This window comes from Cuculus canorus, chromosome Z, assembly GCF_017976375.1.
Source record: "Cuculus canorus isolate bCucCan1 chromosome Z, bCucCan1.pri, whole genome shotgun sequence".
Lineage (NCBI taxonomy): Eukaryota > Metazoa > Chordata > Aves > Cuculiformes > Cuculidae > Cuculus > Cuculus canorus.
In genome coordinates this window covers 20,214,910-20,240,000 of record NC_071441.1, presented here as the reverse complement: position 1 = coordinate 20,240,000, position 25,091 = coordinate 20,214,910, and the positions used below count along the sequence as shown (strand labels likewise).

Below are 25,091 nucleotides of genomic sequence, written 5' to 3'. Positions count from 1 at the left end.
CATTGAAGTTGGTTTTGGTAATCAACTCAAGCATGCTGTTGATCTTCCAGTTTTCTTCTGTACATATATATATAAAAAAATATAGGCATATAAAATGCTTATATATATATGTACATGTGTGTGTGTGTGCGCGCGCGCACGTGTGCGTGTGTATATCTTTTGCATGGTGTTTGTGTATTGTTAGTATGTAGTTAGTTAACTGTGGGGCCCTAATAGGTCTGAAACAGCCTTTGTATGAATGTACCTAATAATACCCTCAAGTAAATATAGAATAATACACATTGTGTGCAGACAAAATTCTTGTTTAGTCATCTATTTCTTCTATACGTATTTTCTGGCAGATCAGAATAACATGTTAAAATGTTAAATTGTGTCTGTACACTGCATGTTGTCCATATGCAAGACTCAGTTTCTTTTTTTTGTATATGTTATTACCTCTTTTTGTGTTTTGTTCCAGTTCGACGAGTTCCACCAAGATTTTCTATCCCCCCAACCAATCATGAAATCATGCCTGGAGGGAGCGTAAATATCACGTGTGTTGCAGTGGGGTCACCAATGCCATATGTGAAATGGATGCTAGGAGCAGAAGATTTGACACCTGAGGACGATATGCCAATAGGGAGGAATGTCCTTGAGCTTAATGATGTCCGGCAGTCTGCAAACTATACTTGTGTTGCTATGTCTACCCTTGGTGTTATAGAAGCGATAGCGCAGATAACTGTCAAAGGTATATCCCCAGTACCTGTTTTTGGACATAGTTCAGTCTATTGTTTCATTCATTGCCATATTCTGAGCAAACGTATTGCAGTGAAAAGGGCTTCGTGCCTCTTACTCTCTTAAATCAAGAGGGTAGATGTTCCAGCCAATCACTGGCATAAGACAAAACACAGATACAGAGAGTAATAATACTAAAAAATAAGAAATTAAAAATAATGTTCCATTATTTTCCTGTATCTAACTCCCAGCCTTCACTTCAAGTAAATAAAGGATCTTGTGATCTTGCACATACTTGTCAACATCAGGAGTCATTAAGAACCAGTCATTTTATTTTTATAGTAACTGGGTGCCTAAGTATCATATTCACTGAATAATTTGAAACTGGAGGTTCCAAAAATATCTGAAAATTAAACTGTAATGGTGCATTGTCGGTCTATAAGATTCTTCTTCTACATGTTTATTAATTTATATTAAATGAAACTTTCACTACAAAACATCAAGATTTTCTGATAGATTTCTGGAGTAAAATCATAATTGTCAAAAGCTTGCTCTGAAGAGATCACACCTTCTTTCCATTCCACACTTCCAGTTTTGTTTTTGTTGTTGTTTGTTTGGAGTTTTTTAAGCTGCTTATTCTTATAATTAATGTCTACTGTTACATAGTGCTAACTAATTTTTTTTGCATTTATTTTTAGCCTTACCCAAACCTCCTGGAACACCTGTGGTGACAGAAAGCACTGCAACAAGCATAACATTGACTTGGGATTCTGGAAACCCTGAGCCAGTTTCTTACTACATAATCCAACACAAACCCAAAAACTCCGAGGAGCCATACAAAGAAATTGATGGAGTGGCCACAACACGCTATAGTGTGGCTGGTCTAAGCCCATATTCAGAGTACGAATTTCGAGTAGTTGCTGTAAATAACATTGGGCGTGGGCCACCCAGTGAGCCTGTGTCAACAAGGACTTCAGAGCAAGCACCTTCAAGTGCACCACGTAATGTGCAGGCCCGTATGCTGAGCTCTACCACCATTTTGGTACAGTGGGAAGAACCTGAGGAACCTAACGGACAAATACAAGGTTACAGAGTTTATTACACCATGGACCCCACTCAACATGTCAACAGCTGGATGAAGCACAATGTGGCTGACAGCCACATTACCACTATTGGGAATCTGGTACCCCAGAAAACATACTCAGTGAAGGTTCTTGCTTTTACTTCTGTTGGGGATGGGCCACTTTCTAGTGACATTCAAGTCATCACTCAAACAGGAGGTAAGTTAGCAATGAACAGAGTTTACGTGAAAAAATTAAATGCATGCATAAATTTTGCAAAGAGAGAATTTGAGTTTAACATGTTGAAAACAACTTCCTCTCAAGGACAGACAGTTTATTCAGGCAGCTTTTGCAGATAACTTTTTCTCAACTCCACAATGCAAGTTACCATTGAAGAATGTAAATTATCCCTTCATACTTTGATTTCTTTTTTCATCAATCTCAAGGAATTTAACTGAGGTTTAACTGAAGATTTGGGGAGAGCTGCATCCTGGAGGTGGCCAAGTGTTATGGCTTCTATTTGGCAGTGCTCTGTGCATCAAGTAGTCAAGTAGTTCTTCATGGCTTTCTTTGAGGAGTTCCCTGTGTTGGTGGGTTTTGTTTTGGTGGCATGTGGCTCCCTTATGCTACATCATTCTAGTGAATCTTGCTTTTTGGAAACTTAAAATGTATGTGCACTGTGTGTGTATTCAAATAGTTGTTAAAGTTCTGAAAACACATAGAACATGAAAGCTTTAATAAAACAATAAACTTTTGTATCGGTTCAGGCAAGCAGTTCTGTACATTTTGGATTTATAAATCAAATCGAACCTGCCCCTACAAAGCACAAGGTCACCATTTTCTTGTTTTATGTTTGCAGATAGGTGTTTTGTTTCTGTACAGGAGTTTTAGACCTATGAATTCACTTTATTAGCAAAGGACAAGCAAGCATAGTGAAAAACATTGCAGAGAGTTTTTATTAAATCAAAACCGAGAAGCTGTGGAGGAGCTACAGTGCAGCAAGTTTTTTATTGTAGCAATAAGAAGTAAAAGTTCCCTTTGTCTAGTGGTTTAGAGAAAGCTGTATGAAGTATTAATGTAGGTCAGAAGTATTATGTAATGCTATTTGAATTTTTTAGTACTGGAAGGCTTCCTGTTGAAGAATTTAGCATCCCTCAAATTTTAGTGGTACAATAAAATGTGGCTGTGTGTACATGCAAATGTAAATATTTACACCATGGTTTTATTTTGGCAGTTGTAGCCTTTTTCAGGAACTAATTTTTTTATATTAACATCTGACTGATTTTAGAATCCACCTGCAAAAAGCTATTAAAGAAGGTTTAGTGAGTTTCTCATCTGTGTTTTCACTTACAAACATAAACCTTTCAGATTAACAGGAGTTTGTCAGTGGCTTCCCCCCCAAATGGATGAAGCAGTCAAAATAATGAATACTGGGGCTCAGCTGGACCAGCCTAAGTTATGTTACTCACTGAGATCACTTCAGAAAAATCTCTGTTTATTAAAACCTTTGTGGAACTTTACCACTAAATGTTCTCCTCTGTTTCTGATTACTGTTGCAATTTGCAAAAATTATGATAATGTTAGCAGTCCAGGAAGGATTCTCAATGCATGTTTTCCACTTCGTAACAGAGTTGACTTGATGTTATTTATTTGTGCCCATGTTAAAAATTAAAAGAAAACCAAAAATGTGCCACACCAGAGGCATTTTTAAGCACTGATACTTGTACTTGAAATGTGAACATTTTAAGTCATAAAAGAGAAAATGGCTGACAAAATCTGGTGCAGTTCTTTAGTTCAGGGTATGTTTAAAAAACAAGATTTTCCAATTTTTCTGTCCACCAGTTTCTCTTCAGTGAACACTGCAGAATAAAGTGCCTTCCCTGTCTGTTCCAGACTTGCTGTAATCTAAGTTGATTTAAGTTTTGGGTTGAGTCTCTCTGAAGCTGAAACTCATCTAGATAAATACAGAGAATTTTTAATTATCGTTTAAAAACAGAGTAAATAGATTTAATGGAAACATATGTAAAAGTGTAAGAATAAGAATAGAATAGTGATTACTTTTTGATTGGGCTTTGGTTTTCCTTTTTTGAAACAAATAAGCCTGTTATTGTAAATATGTAGCTTAACTCTTATGCCTACTTTTGGGATATTAGAGTATATATACAACAAAATCTGATTGACAGATGTGACTTACAGGCTCTGCTGGCTTGGTTTCCTTCAAAGCTTTCCTCCCTTACATATGTTCTGATCTTTGGAGAGGGATTATAAAAAACAAAGTGTTTTTAAAAAGCCCGTTTACAAGACTCTTTTCTTCTTATTACAGCAGAATAGTTCTTTTGAAATAGCTGTATGAATGACTTCTCACTTTGCAAGACGAAACTCTGCTGATAGTAAAAATATGTCTATTTAAAATATTAACTAGGAATGTGTAGTTTGAGGGAAAGAGAAGGAAGTATGTTTTCAGACAACTAAACATTAAAAAAAGTTATATTCAGTTTTGTGTTTCAGTGTTGTGCTTAAGCATTAGAAAGAAAAGCTATGTCCTATTGCATAGTTGTTTTCAGCAATATTTTCTTTTCTATAAAAAGACTTCATTTAAAAGAGTAAAGTAATCAGGAAACAGCTGTAGACCTGAGCCTTTTGGATAAAGGAAGATCAATTCCAAAACCTACATCTAAGAAATTCTGCACTTTTGGTCAAATAATTTGATTTTGCTGAGGGTGGAGTCAGGACCAGTATATAATTCAGGTTATTTGACTTACTAATACCACATTTTACAATAAAGAAACACTGGTGTAAGCTTTAGTGCTGTATGCTTTGTCCTTTTTTCATTGCCTCACTAGAAAACAAAAGCTGTGTGGTTTGTCTCCATTTAACTGCCCAGAACACAGTTCTTGTGTATTTTCTCATATGTCTTTTGTTTGGGTAACCCAGTCAGAAGTACACATACTCTGAGCAATATGCATTGACCTGTGTATACCAGGGAAATTCTTGAGCTTTACACTGAATGTCTGCTTTTGGGTTTGGTTTGATTTTTAATGTGCAAAGAAAGAGCTACTGAAGGAATTCAGAGAATCCAGATTTTATTCTTAGCTGAGGTAGAAAGAGGGGAGAGTGAAAGATAGATGAAGTCTACTCAATAGTGGATTATTGAAAGAGAGCGAAAAAATGTTGTAGGAAATGAGTATGTACCAGTAAGCGTATGCTTCTTTAAGCAAGAATGTAGTATGTAAAACATACTATTAATTTTAAACCAACGATAGACAGTGTTTTGAAGACTAAGGTTTATTACAATTATAAAAGGCTAATCTTTTGAACAAATGAAAAAGGACAGTAATGAGAAGGGTGAGTATCTGACTTGCAGGGCACATAAATGAAGCCTTAGCTTAAGGGAAGTGATTTAATGGTTCTGGAGTTCTTCTTGTAAAAGAAAATCAGACATTTAGAGGAAGGGAGTAGACAGAAAGGGAATAGAGTCTTGTGTTGTAGCATGCTAGTTATTTTGACAGTCATTTCAAATTACTTCATGAATACCTGAACAGGGAAACCTCATGTCTCTGAAACTCTAGAGTACTTGTCTCATAGTGAAGCATTTCATGGAAATGGATGTCCACAATGGAAGGGTTGAAACTATGCAGCTGGAAACTCAACCATGCAAGAAGCTGGTGGAAGGAGAGTAATTTGGATCTGAGGTGGGACTCAGGATGGTTACTAAATGACAAAATTCCCCTTAAAGAACATACCTGGTTATGCAACTTTTGCTAATACTTGGATGAGCTCTGAAGATGTAGACACTTTAATTTTTAATTAAAAATAATTAATTTAAAAATGGAAAGAATACAGCTTTAAATAATTTCAAGACAAGCCTACTGCTACACTACAGAAAGAGCGTACACAGAATTATTCTTAAGAATTCATCTCTTCACTGTGTTGTCTAGTCATTCAGACAAGTCTATGCAAATTCTGTCTTTAAGACTGACCAAAATGTTTGCTTAATTCTGTGATCTCCCTTAGTGTCAGTTACACGTATTATTTTAAGAAAGTAATTTACAGATTTTTTCATTAGTTTTGACAAAATATATTATGCTTTTTTTGACTTCTAAAATGTATTGTAATTAATTATTTTGAATACTGCGGTTCTGTGTTTGATAGAATCATAGAACCGTAGAATAGTTTGGGTTGGAAGGAACCTTTCAAAGTCATCTAGTCCAACTCCTGTGCTGCGAACAGGGACATTTTTAATGAAATGTTTAATGGTTGCTAAAAGCCCCATCCAGCCTAACACTGTTTCCAGGGATGACGCATCTACTGCCTCTCTGGACAACCTCTTCCAGTCTTTCATGACCCTCATTGTAAAGAAATTCTTCCTATATCTAATGTAAATCTACCCTCTTTCAATTTAAGCCCATTACCCTTGTCCTATAACAACAGATCCTGCTAAAAAAGATTGTCCCCATTTTAACCTCCTTTAAGTACTGAAAGGCCACAATAAAGTCTCCCCAGAGCCTTCTCTTCTCCAGGCTGAGAAACCTCAGCTCTCAGCCTTTCTTCGTAAGGAGATGTATGTATTTGCTGAGGCCCAAAATCAGATGCAGTACCCAGATGTGATCTGATGGTTACTGAGCAGAAGCATCAGTCCCTGCCCTCCCTTAGCTCTCAGGACCATCTCCTACTCATACCACTCCAGGCACCACTGGCCCTTATTTCTGCCTCGGCACGCGGTTGACCCCAGCTCAGCCCGCTGCCCACCCGAGCCCCAGTGGCTGTCCCCTACAGCTCCTCCCTGGCCCTATCAACCCCAGCCTACTCCTCTGGAGGGCTCTGCCTTCCAAGGACAGGGCTTGCTGGACTTCATGGGGAACCATCAGCCTGTTCTTCCCCTCTTTCCAGCTCCCTCTCAACAGCAGCCTGGCCTTTGAGTATGTCATCTGGTCCCCATCAACCTTAGCGTTGTCTGCAAACCTGGAATATGTGCCCTCCATCCTCTCCTTCAGGTCACTGATAGAGATGTCCAGCACAAAATGGACAGCATGGCACAGGCAACATAAGCATCTGTTTGATGTTCTGTGACCAGGCAAATGTGTTTTTATAACACCAACCATACTGCAGAGTTACTTTGTGGAAATGTTTTTTTCCCCGTCCTTTGATACACAAGCAAATCTTTATTTTTATTTTTTTTTCCCCCACAGGTGAATTTTACCAGTTTTTATCATTTTGTCACATAAAGCAAACGAAATGTCTATAGCCAGGTTCTCACCTGAGTTTCATGAGATAGATTTGAAACAACCTTTAGTGAAATAAGCACTTCCAAATAGCTGCCTAAACTATGGCAAACCTACAGTGGAGCTCCACATCTACTTTAAGCCATGTTCAACAGGAGGCAAATCTGCAGCTGTTGTCTCCTTGCTACTTGGGGTTTTGAAACAGCTCACCTAAAAAGTTGTAATATTCGCTGTGTAAATGCATTTGTACAACTATGATATAGGTTTGCCACGTTTGATCCAGTGGTATTTCAGAATCTTTCAAAGTTAGCAACTATCCAGTTAGCCCACTCTCTCCCTCTTAATTTAACATCTTTTCAGTTTTGAAGGGATAAAATTAGAAGTATTTCTGTCAAAAATACTTTATTGCTATTTCCTGCAATTGCTGCCAGTGCTGTGTGATCTTTTCTCTCTTGCACTTTGCAGTACACAGGAAATGATCTTTACACAACACATCTTTTAGAATAGTATCTAATTATTCCTGTCCTTTTTAATTCCTCTGATGAGACTTGGTCTCCTGTTCACTCTCACTCATTGCCTCAGAAACAGGGAATATCCTTTTACGTCTTTCCTTTTCTATTTTGTCTAATTTCCAAGAGAAAAAATAACTGAATAGCAGGGACTTGTAACTTCCATACAGGATCTTTAATATGGACCTCATGTTGACAGGTTATCTGTCTGTTTAAAGGTTAGATATCAAACCTGCAGCAGCGTACACTAGGGCAGTGTTATCCTCAGAATGGCATTCTGTAGGAGTCTGGATATGAATTATAATCACAAATTATTTTTACCATGGTGTTTTAAAATCTTTTACTGTAGAAAGGAAATGTATAATAAAATTCTACCTGAAAAACTGATTGTGAGATGATCATTATCATCATATTTTACTTGTGACACCTGTTCTCAGTTTGTGCTAAGAAGTACCTCTTTTTTTTTTTTTCTTAAAAAACAAGATCATGCCACATTTTTTTCTCGAAAAGCTAAAATTGCTGTGGAAGACTGTTTCATGCCTTATCAACACAACTATTAACTGAAAGCAATGTTTTAGAACTTGGGTGACAAAATGATTGTATACATTCCTATGACAGGGTCGTATTTTGCTGTCTTTTCCGAGTCAACCTTATTATTTGCCATAGATTTGCAGAAGTAAATGAGGGTAACATTTAGTCTGGGTAATTTCTGTGACCATTACACAGGACATAGCAACAGAGAATGTTCTTGACTGCTGGAATCAAAGTTGCATTTTTAGGTTTTGAATTAGAAAGTGCTTTTATAAGAAATTTGGCTATATTTGTAAAAATATGAGTCATTAGAAGGGTAGAAGTATGTCACTTAATGACAACATCACTGAAGATCTCTTTAGTATGTTATAACTGCTTCAGGTTAACACACACAGACACACACACACACGTATATATTTACCAGTTCACACATAGTTTATTAGACTGCTGATACTAATCACCAGGCTTCTGTTCAATGGCATTTCAGTACTGTGGCATTATTTACACTGTGAAGCATTTCTTTGAAATCCTTGATAATTTGTAATGTGTGAATTAAATATATCATTATTCTTTTCTGAGCTCAGATTGATTTATTTCATAGTATAATTTATCCACTTTTTTAAGTTCAGTAAATTATATAAAATAATATTATGTGACTTATTCAGATAATAGTTTAACAAGTTTGAAAGATACATTCTGAACTAGGAAATAAACAACTGGCAACACTGCTCAAATTTTTCTTTAGTGCCTGGTCAGCCATTGAACTTCAAAGCGGAGCCTGAGTCTGAAACAAGCATATTACTTTCCTGGACACCTCCACGTTCTGATACCATTTCCAGCTATGAACTGGTTTACAAAGATGGGGAGCACGGAGAGGAGGTAAGTGAAAAGACTATGCATCTTTCAAATACTCTTAATGACATAAAATGCTACGCTGGTTTAGAATTGACGGGATAGTAACTTTCTTAGGTACAAATGCCTTGATGCTTAACAGCATGTTAAACCCAGCAGTCAGCCTGAAGATGGACTTGAGGTTGTGTAAACAGCAGAAAATTCTGTCAGTTGTTACCAGTCAGAGTAACTTTGCTGTTGTTTTCAACAAGTCATCTGCAGAGGTTGCTTCCAGTTTCAGACATTTATTGTGTCCCTCCAACCCTGTTACTCTACAAACGCTTGGAAGCAGAAGCGTACTGGGACATGTTATGGAGTCGTGAAGGTATTTTGCACTTGGACTTGGAGTTTGAAGTCTATGTGCAGCCTCAGAGAATTTTTGTTTCTCTTGCCACGATATAAGAGAGTTCTTAAGCTTCTTTAATATTTCAGTAATGTTTGAGAAGAAAATGTGTTTTCTTTCCTAAAAATAAAAACTTTGCACTTTTTTCTGTATTATTATTTCTTAAAGTCTTTTTACTTTGAGGGCCTCTATGGTGTTAATACCATAGGCTTTAGAATAGTCTGTTTTTCTGCTTTAGAAACCATGTGATATTGCCAGGTGTGCCAGACAAAAGAAAGAAGCCAACAGTCTCGGAAGGCAGCAGGAGAGTGTCAGCTTCATTGATTTCTCCTACATCATCAACTCATTGCTGATGCTTCTACTGAGCTTATGTTTATGGTGGATTCATGCATGTACTGTAAATGCATAAACTGGTTTCATAGAATGTATCCAGATCTGTATCTCACCTTCAAATGAGACGCAGGTCCCTGCTTGATAAGTTACCTTGTAAAATAATTTTGCTTCTTAATAGTTTCAGCACAGATTTAGCTAGGAAGTTGAACCCAGGATTACTCATATGATAAAACCCTGTAGTTCACTGTCATAAAAAGTAACTATAGGTAAGGCTTTGTTCATGCGTTCTTGTCTGAAAAGCCATTTATACTTTGTACACAGCTATTACTTCCTCAAACAATCAAACAATATTTCTGGCTCCCATTAGACTTCTTATTTCTGGCTCCCATTAGTTTCACCCGTTAGACTATTGACTTTAAAATTATTGTTCCTTAATGTGTGTTTGTCAAAAGTAGCGTATTCATATTTGTTTCAGTTTAGTTTGGGTTTATTCTGATTTATTTTCTTGTATTTAAATTTTTCTCAATGGGGATGTCATCAGAGTATAAAAGCATTTCTTCTATAGGCAGCATATGGGATTCCGAGTCTCTGAATATTAATCAAGACATCCTCTTATTTACCTACCTTTAGCAACGGGTTTCCACTGAACCTACTACATCTTATCGCCTGCAAGGTTTAAGGCCAAACAGCTTGTACTTATTCCGTCTAGCTGCACGTTCTCCACAAGGCTTGGGTGCTTCAACAGCAGAAATCTCAGCGAGAACCATGCAGTCAAGTAGGTGTCTTTCCTTGCTAACTTTATTTCCCAGTTTTGTGTTTCTGGAAGAGATTCATCTTAGTAGCCCAGAGAATCATCAACAGAGAAAAAGGAAAAATAATATAAATAAAGCATTCGTGGTGCTTATTGCAGCAAAGGAATGCTTAAGATGTGTATATTTGTAGGTGTATTGTGACCAGTTTAATATGTGAGTAACTTTTACATTGTTTAGGGAAAAAAATATGTAAACGTGTCTAAGGAGACAATCTCATAGTATCATAGTATAGTTAGGGTTGGAAGGGACCTTAAAGATCATCTAGTTCCAACCACCCTGCCATGGGCATATTATACTGTCATAGCAATATTTTATTTTATTTTACTTTATAATACGGTGCAATGTTTTATCATGCAGTAGATGTACATTAATAACAGTCCTCCACCTGTAAAATTCCACCTGCCTCAGCAGTAGAGTTCCTATAGTACTAGATTGTTCCTGCAGCACCTCCCTGAAGTGCAAAGAGATTGTGGACCGGGTCAGGTTGAATATTTCACACTGTACCAGAAATTTCCTTACAACTGTTCCGATGAAGTAGCTGATTGTTTTGAGTCTCAGTTAGATTTTTTTTAAATCTAGGCTTTTATGATATTCAACCAGTTTTTACACTGGCTGAATTTGTTTTCTGACCAGATGCTTATGCAAATATTGTTATGAAACTCCTCACGTTTGTCTACGAATGAGATGAAAAAAATTGTCAGGGTTTTATCTATTCTTAAAATAGTTAAATTAAGATTTAGTTTAAAACATCAGATATTCAAATATTATGTCCAGAACTGCTACTGGGAGCCATTTCAGCTATTTAGAATGCTTTTTCTATTATGTTGGGTAAAGAATGCTTAGACTGTGCGTACAAAAAAAACATGTTCCCTATATAAGCACACAACCATTCTTTCATGCTTGAATGTAAGAATATATTTTTTTCAGCCTTATTTCTTCAGATAGTAGGAAATTCCAGTTGATTCAATGGCAAACCCTGGATGTTTGCTGAGAAGACTGCAAAATATTTTTTTTCAAAAATAGTGTATTTAGGAAAATTTTTAGGAAAAAGTGCTTGCGTTATTTATTAATAAGGCAGGCTGCACAAGTAGCCTACAGATTATCCTTAGTTACATAAATGCAATATTTTCAGAGTACAATGGAGTAAAAATTAATGTTCTATCAATTTACTAGCACTATGCACCAGAATATACTACTGCCTTTCATCTTGGTTTCAGAGAAACATGCTGCGGAGATTTATTTCATTACATATATGATAGTTAAGGGACATTTTACTTGTATTTTACTTCCCGCACAAGTCAGTGGTAGAAGGGGACTAACATTTTGCATATTTGATTACTAAAAAAGCCTAAAAGAGGCCCTCTAAATGTGATAATTCTCATCTCCCTATCCACCTCCTCTAGTTAGTTGAATTGCTGGTATACTCCCTCCTGTTTTCCCTTCAGAAGAGCAGTGTACCATACTGAGTAAAAAGCCATTGATCCCTGTAGGAGAGCTGTAGGGAACCAAAAGATACATGTGTAAATGCAATAGGTCACAGCAGGGTCCTAGATTTTCTCTGTTGCTTTAATTTTGTTTGATGTGCCTAGTATAGGGAGCAGATATCCATTTGTTTCTTTTTTCCTTTAAGAAATAGGAAGAAAATAGTACATGCACACACACCCCCCCCCAAAAAAAAAGAGGCGCCAGAAAGATATTGCTCCCAAAATTTCTGTTCTTCTTACAAGAAAGAAGGCAGAAAAGAATCCGCACCCACTACTGCCAGTGCATTTGAACAACGGCTCCTTTTTTGGTGCTCCGAATGATCTAACTTAGTAAGCATAGACTTTGCTAAGTCAAAGATCATTTAAGCATATAAATGCATACCTAACTTTCAGTACTTGAATTTCCTCACTGAAAGTGATGGAATGACATATATGCTTAAATGTTCCGGAGCCTGGAAAAGGTAAATATACTAACAGATTCCTTTGAGTACAAATCTGTAAAGGTGTCCACTTTTGCTCCGAAAGATTGGTGCTGATGACAAGAGATGAAACAAAGTCAGAATCTCTCACTGTTCTGATGTGCTGAGCTTGTGAACTGCCTTTGTAAAATTAATACCTGGTTTCCTGAAACGTCTTGTGGGGATAGATTTTTTTTTTTGCCTATGGAAGTTATGTACATTACTGGTAGGATTTAATTCTTTGCTAGCAAAGGTGTCTCCAAGAGGAGTTAAAAAAATAAAACTGACAACTGATCTAGGGTAAGTACAAGTTACAGTCAGAATCAACAAGCCTGTCACTTTTTCCTGGTAGGTAAATCTTTGACTAAGACTTTCTTTGTCTTCTATTGACTGCATGCTCCTAGTGTGTTGGCTACAATAAATGTTTTGGTAAAAGCTTTCCATTTGAACTTAATTAGTGGTTCACTTGTGCCAGGCAGACTCAGTTATAAAAAAACATTGAAAAAAAATAATTTGTGAGATTGGGGAGGCTACTAAAATGGCAATTTGTGGAGCAATTTCTGGCAATTATTGCAAGTTCATAGAAGTTCTGTAAAAAGAGAAATTGTCTCAAAGAAAGAAAACCCACATGAAGAGGATATGTCTAAATTTGTACGTAAATACATGTCATGTCATTTAAAATATTATAGCTTGCATTAATTGCAATAATTATAAAGATAGATCAGTAGTCATTGAAGTGTCACGTTTTTGTTTCATTTCAAGAAGAATTTTAATTACAGGTAGGTAATATTATTTTGAGGCTTCATTTTCATGTACTTCCCCTACATCCTTTTTCACCATTTAGTTGGTCTATTCATTTTCTGTTTCCTCATGTTAATAAGCCAAGGTGCATATGATTATCTGATGTTTCGCTTTTTTAAGTTTCTACTTTTTTTTTGTTTATTTTTTATTTTCATTTGGTTGTCTTTTATTTATTTTTATTTTTTCTTTTGTTCATTTTTTTCAATCACTCCTATCTTTTCACTCAAATCCTCCTTTAACCCACTACTGAAATTAGAGCCATCAGCTCCTCCTCAAGACATTAGTTGCACAAGCCCCAGCTCCACTAGCATTTTGGTAAGTTGGAAACCTCCACCGGTGGAAAAACAGAATGGCATTATCACTGAATACTCCATCAAGTACATTGGGATTGATGGAGAAGATGTCAAGCCCCATGAAATTTTGGGAATTTCCTCGGACAGTACCCAATACCTTTTGGAACAGCTGGAAAAATGGACTGAGTACCGGATCTCTGTGACTGCCCACACTGATGTTGGACCTGGCCCAGAGAGCTTAGCAGTATTGATTCGGACAGATGAAGATGGTATGTTGCCTCCACTACATGAGTTTGCGCCTCTATGACTCTCAGTCGATCTGCTGTCTTTTGTATAGCCTAACAGTACTTTTTTTCTGCTCCTCTTTTTTTCGCAAATCACAGATATTATCACCCTTTGAGGTTTTTTTAATCAAAGACTTGTCCTTTCTACACAATTTTTCTATTTTTTTTTATATTTTTTCATAGAAGGTATATTTTTATAACTGACATGAATCTGCTGCCCCGTTGAGACCATACATGTCCTTCTTGATCCTCCTTTAATGTAAAATATCTCTCGGGGGAAAGTCTGCTTTTTCCTTCATTTTACAGTTGTTGTTATTTTTAAACACTTATGTCTAAGAACTTTTTTTCAGGTTTGGGGGTAGGATAGGGTGGGGTTTTTTTAACTGCTTACTTGTCCCTTCTTGTGCTTTTTGATTTGTTGTTTTTTTTTTTTTTCTTTTTTGGTTTGGTTTGGGGCTTTTTGAGTTTTGCTTTTGATCTTGGAAAACTGATGCTCCATACATTTTGTTTTCTTCCATGCTTGAAAGTGACAGAAGACATCCCTGTTATCAGCCTCCTTTTTATACTACTGAAAAAAAAAATGAAACAAAGAACTTAGCAAACAAAAATAAGGAAATATTTTTGAAACCTTTTGTGTTTTTATTATTATTATTATTTAAAGGATTAAAATATCTCTTTGTACTATAATGCTTTGAATCTCAAAGCATCTTCCTTGGCTTTTGTACATTTTTACATGTTTTTTCTATTTCTCTAATACTCTTTTTTCTTCCATTTTTTGCATCAGTCATGTTTTTTGATCTTTTCACTGAAAGGTAGAGCAGATTGGTTGAGCATTTTCATTTGTTGAACAATTTATATTCCTCAAAGAAAATATATTGTCTGCCCTTTAAAAACAAAACAAAACAAAGACATGGGTGGGACAGGTGCCTGTAATTCTGTTCTGTCCAATGATGTTGTTCCAGTTCCTAGTGGTCCTCCTCGCAAAGTCGAGGTAGAGGCTGTCAACTCTACCGCTGTTAAAGTGTCATGGCGCTCGCCTGTACCCAATAAGCAGCATGGTCAGATCCGAGGATACCAGGTCCACTATGTGAGGATGGAAAATGGAGAGCCAAAGGGTCAGCCCATGCTGAAGGACATCATGCTGGCTGATGCACAGGTAATTAAGCCATTTTATGTCCTTTGCTAGATCATGGTGAAAACATTTTGGCTACTAGAGAACTGTCACGAACTGCTTTTTTGTTCTTTCTATACTTCAGCCTACTAGTTAATGCTTTTTATCTCTATTTTAACAACATTTTTTCAGAATCCTTAGGTTTAATGATTCTTGGGTCAAACCTAGGCAAGATTTCCTTTGTAGGTGTACTACTAAATGCTAAGCTGTGTCATTCTGTTTGTGCCCTAGACCTGGATATTTCACCCTATAGCTACGCTCTGAATTTTTAAATCATCAGGGAGATCTAAGCCAGGTCTCAGTTAGTGTAGCAAAATGTGCACTGCCTGATCACCCCCCCAAAAAACTTCTTTGTTTCAGTGGAGAGCCTAGAATCATTAGACACCTGTGTTAGCCCAATATTACAGTCTTTCTGTTATTACCATGAATCCATCTCATCACATATTTCACAGGAGATGAATTTATTAGTGCAACTTTAGAAATGCCCAAGATATTTATACTCATCACCATTCATATCAATAACTGTGCGAGAAAAAGAAGAACTTAGTTTAAATTGATATGGAGTTACTTATACTGCAAAATTTCCTGTCTATTTTATGAACTATACTACATAATGAAAGCAAAAACCTGATTACATCAAGTCTAAAAAGCTTTTAAATATAGGCTTTTACTGATTGGGCCACACTAGTGCTCTGCACAACTGAAGATTCTGAAAGTTTGTGGTACTGAAGGAATCATCCTGCATTGAAGCTGTTATGAAGTATACACCTCTCACTGCTAGTTCTCAATTTATGACTGGAAAGACTGGAAATTCTACTTGAAATCCTAAGACATTATAGACCTAGCATAAAGTAAAGCATTCAGCTTGACACTTAACCAAGCTGACCCTAATCTCAAAATGTTGTCTTTGTTCCTGGAGGTCTTTGTTGCTATTTTACCTGCTTACTCTCTCTATCGATCTATGTGTACTTACTTACTTATTTTGGAATATATATTCTTTCAAATATATTCTTACAGCTAAAATTCAGTGGAGAGAAAGATGGAAGCAGGTGGGTAGGTGAGAAAGTAAAGGGTAAAAGGAGAGAAGGTGGAAAAGATGCTGCTGAACTTTGGTTCTCCCCTTCTCTGCACAGATTTTTGCTTTCGTCCTCTGTGTGGTACTAATTTAAAATAATTTAAACATGAGAAGGTCAGAAATGTGAGACTAAATGAGGTATCAGAGCCCAAATATTGTAAAGGAAAAGGTCGTATTTCTTTTTTTTTGCGAAATCTGGCTTTGACCTGCTTGTTTGTCATAGGTTAACTCAGAGTAGTGACCTCCTTTCTCCTCCCACCACTTCTTCCCACCTATCTTACTTCCATGACACATGTGATCGGGGCTTGTGCAGGTATCAAGATCTTCGTGGTAAAAGATCAATGTGGTTACATTTCAAGACTAAAAAAACTGCTATTAATTTAAATAAGGCGTTGAATTCACTGAGGAAACTCAAACGTACAGCCTAGTAAGGTAGCCTTTAATTCTGCCTTGGTTGTTTTAACTAAAACAACCCGTTATAAAATATTACTAGATGATACAAGAAGATTCATTCCTTCTATCATCTTTTAAGGAAAAAGAATTAGCTGGTTTTAAGGAAAGCAGAAATGGAATTAAAAATGCCTGGCCTGATTTCATTAACCAAAGTCTATCTGATTTTAAATAATTATTTCAAGTTATAGGTGATTTTTCAAGACATCTTTCATATTTATTTTACTATTAAGAAGAAAAAAATTACCTAAACCAGGCTGCAAGTCTCTTCATTTCTCTTTTTTTTTTTTTTTTTCTTCCAACACTCTTAACTCTCAATCAGTGGGAATATGATGATGCTACTGAACATGTGAGTAGTTTTTGAATGGCCAGAAAAACAACATGTTGGGTTCGGGAATTTTATTTTTTTTCTGTTTGCTTGTTTGCTTGTGATCTCTTCTTTTTTTCTTTTGAGTTTTTGTTGGGTTTGCCTTTCTTTGGCATTAGCACAAGTGCATGTACCTACTATCATAGGTTTTGTCCTTTACGGCACACTTTTTCCTTTATTTTTTGTTTTATTTTTTCTCAGGGAGTGTCAGAGTTAGTGTTGCTTGCTTGTTCAGGAGTTTAGCATGGTGCCCAGATATACAGAACTTGTTTGTTTGTCTTGTTTTTGAAGGCTGTCACTAACTTTGCCTTATAATTTCTGCATTACAAGAAGGTGTTAGAAAAATAAAACAAAAGTGGTTCAGAGTTGTGTGGTAATAGTAAGATTTTTCTGTATTCATTTTAAGGTTAATGGGTTTTCTGTAGCTGAAAGCTGAAGTCAGTTGTGCTTTCTTTTTAGTTATCTGATAAATGTCTTTAGTGTGCTATCAGAAAAGCCAAATGCCCTGCTGTTTTTATGCCTAAGCAACAGTGCTTGCTGTATCCATATCACACTTTTAAAAGATAGCACATGCAATTGTATCTCTTACACCACGAAGTACTGTTTAATTTAGATGTGGCTAATACCATCACTGTTTAAAATGGTGGCAGGATGTTTTGGGTTTTTTTTCATTTTATAGCTTTATTCTGTTAATATCAGGTGCAGTTGCCGTATGTTTTTGTTTTATTTGTGCTGTCCTGACCACTCATTTTGATCATCGCCTTGATATTTTTATATTGCTAATAACTGACTGTAAATATGATGCCAAATTTTAATCACATCCATACTGAGATCATTCTGCCTATCTTGAAAAATCCATTTGCTGTGGATAACCTGACCCATGGTTTTTATATTAACTTTTATGGTGGTTGCATCTGAGGGGTGTGTAATTGCACATTTGCAATTTATTCTAGAAACATAAATACACTATCTCTCTGGCAGCAGTGAAATGTAGTGTAAATCTCTTCAGGCATGTTAAAATGTGAAGGAGTAGTCCAGTGGTTGCAAACTGGAAGTTGACGAGTCAGGAAATTTGAGCCAGTCAGTTGCCTCCAAATACTGTGCTTTTATATTTGCATGTAAAATTTATTTATATTGCATCGACTTAAATTCCTGTGGCTGCCCTTTTAGCATGACATAAACTTAGTTCATGGCAGGTGGCTGTGGCCCATCACTGTCTTCCGTGTGTATATACGTGTGTGTGTGCCTGCTTGAATAAAAAGATTTCCCTTGCTCTGTCACTTACTGTTTGATCTTGTTCCCATTCATTCATACTAGCCGAAGAGCTACTTGTTTTGTGGCTGCTGTCATTTATTTGACAGCCCATCAGATTTATTCTCTGACCAGGTTTTTAATGGTGCTTTAGGTATTTCTTTTAGAGTTCTTTCTTTCTGAAGAGTGAGTTGTTTCTGAAGTCTTTTGAGATATTTACATCCACAGTCCAACACAGGTTGCAATGAAGGCGTTATGGCAGTAACAAGGCTTTCTTGTTCAGCTGAAATATCCTTACTTATGAAGTATGTATACAAATGCAACACTCTTCTTGCTACGCATTTTGTAGCTATATCAGTAATATCCTGTAAATTACTACGTTAAACTGAGTGTCTTGTATCTACATACTCACGCATTTCACAAGATCAGTAGCATTCCTCAGGCAAGGTATTTCAGAAGGCTTTATTCACTGTTCACACCACTAAGCCTTTGGCCTTGTGCCTTAAACTACCTGAGGCATGTTATTTAGAAGTGTGCTGTCTTTTTTTTTTTGCTTAAGTGAGTGAAACATCTTGCATTATGAAGTATTTCACACAGAACAGCCTGTTGGTGCTCTCAAATGCTTGCTGTCACTGCCAGAAGAACAGAAGCATGCGCACTGTTTGTAATATATAGCAGTTGTCTGAAGGATTCTGTGTTCCTCTGGAAAACAATCTGTTTTTAATAGTGTTCTTATTTTATTTCATTTCAGGAAATGATAATTTCTGGGCTTCAGCCTGAAACTACATATTCCTTCACTGTGACAGCCTATACAACAAAAGGCGATGGAGCACGCAGCAAGCCTAAACTCATATCTACTACTGGTGCAGGTAATACTAACGTACCCATTAATTTCTGAATAAATCCTTAGATTTTTCCTGCTAGTGATTTGCATCTACTATTTGGAAGACTCCTGTGGTGCACAGAGTGTTCATAGAATGTAGGGTTTTCTAGTTCAGTATTTGGCCCTTCATTTATTTAGATAAAAAGAAGAATCAGTGTCCTCCCTTGTCTCTTCCTCAGTTCCAGATGCAGCCAAAATGTAATACTTAAATCCGTACTTTCTAGTAACTTTTCTGTTCTGATTGGTGTCTTCTTGGAGAGCTGAAAATAGAAATTCAGAACAGAGAAGGATATTTGAAAAAATTCTGAAAGGCTTCCCTGGTCCTTGTGAGAGCAGCAATGCTGCTACCTGTCAGTAAGAACACTGAAAGAAGCTGTCTGAGACAATCACAACTTGTCTCAGAATAATGTAGTTATTAAAGCAGAGAATTAGAAAACAGAATGAAAATCCAGCCTGTGAAGCCCTGAAACCCTTATTACTTCAGTGTAAATTGGAGGCATAAACTGGGGCAAAATGTGTTCAGTCTGCGTTTGGTCATAGGTGATAGTAGATGGTGGGTATCTGACTGCGTGACCACTTCAGGTCATTCAGTTGGCACTGATGGGATGAAATGAATTTCTTTTAGATGACAAGTTTTTTTAAAACTTAAATGGTTCACACGGTTTGACTAAACGATGTGATCTCACAGCCTTAGCTGGTGTGGTATCCACAGCCTGTAGGTGTTCATTCACTGGGTTATGTAGTGTAGCTGTTGAGGATATTCTGTTACAATCACATGGAAACCTTTATAGTACTGTTACAAACTCTTAATAACAACATACTGTAATTGCCAATATATAAAAAGTTCAAAAGGCATATGTATTTGTATTTATACTGATTAACTCAATTTTTAAAACGATTACTGAGTGTAAACAATCCTGTGCAAATATCAGAAACATACATATTGTCTCATCAGCTTCCTTGTAAAAATCTCAGTCTTGGTGGCTAGATATATCGCGTAGTTTCATGTCAGATTTTAGAGTGCCTTCCAGTTAATACTCACAATTGATACTGTTAGCTTATCCTTCAACTTCGTATCTTTCTTGAATTCTCATGGTATGGGAAAAAAAAAGGGATCTATAGTTCTTGCTTGCATTTGAACTTGATTTAAGAAAAATGTCACTTCATCTACTCTTCTTTTTAAGTTCAATTCCCTATTTAAATGAACGTGATCAAATAGATAATGATTTGGTTAGTTTCTAGACATAAATACAGGCTATGCAAACATTCCTGCAAACTTAAAGTTTCTGTGCATTCTGTCCTTATTGGCTATTCATGTTTCCCTTGTCCAAGATCTCTGATGCTTCTACTTTAGAAAGGCAAACAAATCCCATGTCCCATAAAACCCTGAATAACTGAAAAGGGATTGAGAATCAGAGTCATGCCTGTAAATGCAATACACATTACTCTATCCTTGCTGTTTGCTTCACTTTGTAGGTGAGTAATGTTTGTTCCTGGTCTCTAGAATAACCACTAGTTACCATCTTGCTGATTCATATGTTCCAGGTGGTATGAACACCTCTTCACTTGCTGTTACACCTCGCTGTGGTTAAGCTCATTTTGTAAAGAAAATTCATATGCAGGTTTTGGAAAAAGGAGACAATGAATGTAGTCAGTACTCAGAGCTTCCAGTTGAGTGTCTTTCTATGAGAGTACATCAGGCAGGTGAAGAAATAATGAACTAATACCAGGGGCTTGTAGGCCTGATATAAACCCTCCTTTTCTCTGAGAGTTCCCATTAGACATCTTTTATCCTAAAAAGATGCTAATCAAATACTAAAATAAAGTGAATTAAAGGTCTGCCTTTAATCTTAAAAGGTTTAAGTTGGGTGCAGCTGTGTTAGAATGAGTGAGATTATATCTGTAAAAGACATGAAAGGATAGTAAAGGTCTGAACGTTTACTGGAGAAGCCTACTATTCATAAGTTATTCAGCTCAAGAGTAACTATTCAGCTGTGTCCACTTCGTGATACAAAGGCATAATTTACATTTTCAGATGGGAAAGAATCAGCAAATGTAAGTGAGCCTACAGTACAGTAAATACAGTTATTAGTGAAGTCACTGAATGCAGTTAATATTTTCATTCCAGAGTCTGTTTTCATGTTATATTCAGCTTCTTTTTCTAGTTTTTGAAATCAGAGGGAAGAAAAAGGTGTTACTGAACATTTCCAAATCAACGTGTTTGAAAATTTTAAATTACTTGGGGTAGAAGTTACAAAATATGTGAATATCAAGACCCAGATGAAAATTAAGACTTGCAGTCAATGATAGCATACAATTTTTTTAATGGAGAATTTAGTCAGACCTTTTCTTTCTAGGTTATAATAGTTGAAGAATCTCATACCACTACAGCTTATTAATTGGAATTTACTTTCGGCACTGGACAGCTCTCTTGAAATATAGATTTCAGCTATGAGGAGAAAATTTACATTAAGATGGTGCTTTACTGCATGGCAGCTAACAGAAAAAAATTAATTTGGGTAATTTGTCAAAGGCAGCTTCATAGCATCACAGAATGACTTGAGCTGAAAGTGACCCACAAGAATCATTAAGTCCAACTCCTGTCCCTGCATAGGACAACCCCAACATGCACACCATTAGTGTGAGGGACTTGTCCAAGTGCTTCTTGAATATTGTTGAGCTTGGCACCGTGACTACTTCCTGTAGTAACCTGTTCCAGTGCTCCACTACCCTCCGAGTGAAGAACCTTTTTCTAGTGTTCAACCTAAACCTGCCGTGGCACACCTTCCTGCCATTCTCTAAGGTCATATTATTGGTCACTGGAGGGAAGAAATCAGCACCTGCTCCTCCTCTTTCCCTTGGGAGAAAGCAGTAAGCTGTGATGAGGTCTCCCCTCAGTTTCCTCTTTTCCAAGCTGAACAGACCAAGCACAAGCATCTACTACTAGTGGCATACCATTACAATTGGTTGGTGTAAAGATTGTTGCAAAGGGGATGTGAGGGACATCTTGGTGTGTGGTTATGGAGGTGGACTTCACTAGATCAGAGAATATTTTCTTTTTTTTTTTTATGGGCAATTCCACCTCATTTGGGCTCAAGGCATATTTAGATGTTATTATCAGAAGAACATTTCCAGATAGAACTTTTCCATGATGCTTCCTTGTTATAGGGTTGCACAGAATCCTGCCTTTTGTGCCACAAGACTATAATCTTAACAAGTGATTATCTGGAAACAAATATATATAGAGAAAAATATTTCTCTACCAATAGTTGCATGTTAGCAAAAAGGAAATTAATACACTGGACAAAATCAAGTAGGCTCCATATTAGGGGGAAAAAAGTGACCATTGTTATTTACTATTTTAATCACAGGGTATTTTATTGGACAAGCACGTTTTATTACTTCCTCGGTTCTGGTCAAGAGCAAGTAGTAATTTCTTTCTCTGTAGTTACAACCAGGGTTAAAAAAATAGTTCTAACTGTGAGGTGTGTTACAAGAAAAAAAAGCAATTTATCACATAAATAATTTAGTGACACCTTCCAGCAGTCTCCTCACTAGAAAGCTGAAGGAGTTATTATTCTATTTGTGTGAACTCTTCTTCTCTTTCATATGCTCCATTGGCTTCAGTAATAGTTATAGTGTTGAGAAAAATATAGCCTGCAAAAGGCCTTCACAGCCTTTTCTTTGTTCCTTCAGGGCTCGTAATAATCAATGAGGAAACCTCAGAACCAGTCAGAGAGATAAACTGTATGCAGCAGAAAGTGCAGGAAAAAAAACTTTAAAAATTCCTGGGAATATACTTGCCGGTGAACTGGACGTTTGAAAGGAAGGGTATTTGGAAATTTTGTGTAAAAACTAGCTAAAATTCTTATGCAGTTAAGAGCAATATCACGATTTATGAAGACGTAATGAGGAAAGAGCTTGTTATATGCAGAATTTTCTTCAAGTCATGCCATTCCCCCCTCCTTATTCGTAATTCATTATGGCATGGTAGTCAGAACTTCTAACAATAAGAATCTGATTTACTGGGTGCCTGAGAAATGAAGATAAGTAATAAAATCCATTGAAGTGTTTAAATGCAGGAACCAGAGCTCACAGTGCAGCAGTTACAGGGAAGGCTTTGAATGTGGATGAAACTAATTAGTCTTCATGGAAGTCTATGCTATCATGGCACTACTACTCCCAAAACTATTCTAGTCTCATGACCTGTCAGGCATTGGTACACAACACCAAATTTCTAAATAGTTATGGATATGCTTCATTACCAAATAATTAATTTTAATAGAAACAGACTATTTTTAAGTAGAAATATTAATGAAAACATTATATATATATATGTTTATAAATGAATAAAAATAAATATATAAATTAAATAGAAACAGTATATGAAAGCAATTGATATCTGGACTCCAAAAATGTACACTATATAAGTTGTATAATAGGACTTCCCCCTCCATTAGGGCTAAATCAATCCTCTAGTTTGAATGTCCTCACCACACTTGCAGTCTGAATGTCTCTTCAAGACAAATGGTGTGTTTGGACCAATAGATCTCAATTAAGGTTTGAGTGTATCTCATGTGCAGGTTAAAAAGAGCTTTCAGTTTAGTAGTCTTCAGAAGAAATATGGTTTGTGCGCACCAAGATCATGCTGAAAACTAAATCATCTATGATAAGTCTGGACAATTAAGCAATTAAATGTAAAACTGGCACTGCTCCAAGTTCAAACAGCTCATACTGGAGGTCATTCATGTATGGACAGTGAAATGATAGGATTCTATAATACGTAGTAATGATTGCTGATAACAGTCTACCACATTTAACTATCTATGGCAAAAGTTATGTTAGACACATCTAGAAACTTGTAATTGCTCCATTTTTATTACTACTACTGCTACTATCATTATTAGTATTTTCATTAATTATTTTTCCATTTACAGGAGAGTCAGAAATGTGCCTTGGATTAAATTAATGAATACTTATGACAATATACTTTTTTTACAAGCAAGGATTTGTAAGTGAGACAGAACCACTTATATGATGTCTGTTTAAAGTTTTACTTCTTGGCTTGTGTTTCTAAGTCATGTGCCTCTGAATGTTCTCTGCATTTAGAAATAATGGTAAGGGGAGAAGACAACAGTAAGCGGTTTTACTATTGCAGTTTGTTATACAGTGTGATTCAATAGTGCACGAGGCAGATATTTTTTCCATAACACAGCAGTTTGTGGAAGTAGGAGTGAGGAAAGACAAAAAATTTATCCCTATTCCTGCTAACACTAGCCTCAGGAATCATATGTGCAGTTCTGTTTGTGGTTATAACCTTTAAATAACATTGTGCTACAGTTCCAGGCAAACCTCGGCTTGTGATTAGCCACACACAGATGAACACGGCTCTAATTCAGTGGCACCCTCCTGTGGACACCTTTGGCCCGCTGCAGGGTTATCGCCTGAAGTTTGGTCGCAAAGACATGGATACATTTACAACCATGGAATTCTCAGAGAAGGAAGATCACTTCACAGTCACAGACATTCACAAAGGAGCTTCTTACGTCTTCAGGCTCTCAGCTAGAAATAAAGTGGGCTTTGGGGAGGAGATGGTTAAAGAGATTTCTGTTCCTGAAGAGGTACCCAGTGGATTTCCCCAAAATCTCCACTCGGAAAGCTCTACTTCTACATCAGTTCAATTAACTTGGCAGATGCCACTCTTGGCAGAGAGAAATGGCATTATCACCAAATATACCGTCTTGTACAGAGATATTAATGTTGCTTACCAACCAGTTGAACTCCCTGTTGTTCCTGCTGATACCACTATGACACTTTCTGGCTTAAAACCAGATACCACATATGATGTAAAAGTACGTGCCCACACAAGCAAAGGGCCTGGTCCATATAGTCCAAGTGTCCAGTTCAGGACACTACCCGTGGATCAAGGTAGGATTTGTCTGCTTATGGCGTTGACCTTTAAAGAAGTATCGGTCTTTGGATGTCAGTGTTTTTGAAGCTGTAAATAAAACTGACCAGCCCATTCATAAAAATAGGTTCAACAAACACGAAAGGTAAAGTATGTAAATCTTAATATGTTTTGGATGCCTTAGAATTCAGTTGTCCCTTGCCAAGCAAGTTCTGGCTAACATCTTCACAATCTTTTCAGGTAAGGAAAA

At 36.6% G+C, this 25,091-nt stretch overlaps 1 protein-coding gene across 20 annotated transcripts in view; it reads left to right on the top strand.

Moving 5' to 3' along the window:
- Positions 1–25,091, top strand: part of PTPRD (protein tyrosine phosphatase receptor type D) — a 928,191-nt gene that overhangs the window by 794,639 nt on the left and 108,461 nt on the right. For 7 of the 20 annotated variants that reach the window (XM_054055288.1, XM_054055276.1, XM_054055275.1 and 4 more), the window contains 9 exons: positions 458–727; positions 1,413–1,994; positions 8,783–8,916; positions 10,235–10,379; positions 13,416–13,721; positions 14,699–14,892; positions 16,755–16,781; positions 18,802–18,919; positions 24,274–24,861. In XM_054055288.1, the coding sequence (XP_053911263.1) occupies positions 458–727; positions 1,413–1,994; positions 8,783–8,916; positions 10,235–10,379; positions 13,416–13,721; positions 14,699–14,892; positions 16,755–16,781; positions 18,802–18,919; positions 24,274–24,861 (2,364 nt within the window). The remainder of the gene's footprint in view (positions 1–457; positions 728–1,412; positions 1,995–8,782; positions 8,917–10,234; positions 10,380–13,415; positions 13,722–14,698; positions 14,893–16,754; positions 16,782–18,801; positions 18,920–24,273; positions 24,862–25,091) is intronic. The other 13 variants (XM_054055286.1, XM_054055294.1, XM_054055290.1 and 10 more) reach the window with 4 other exon arrangements.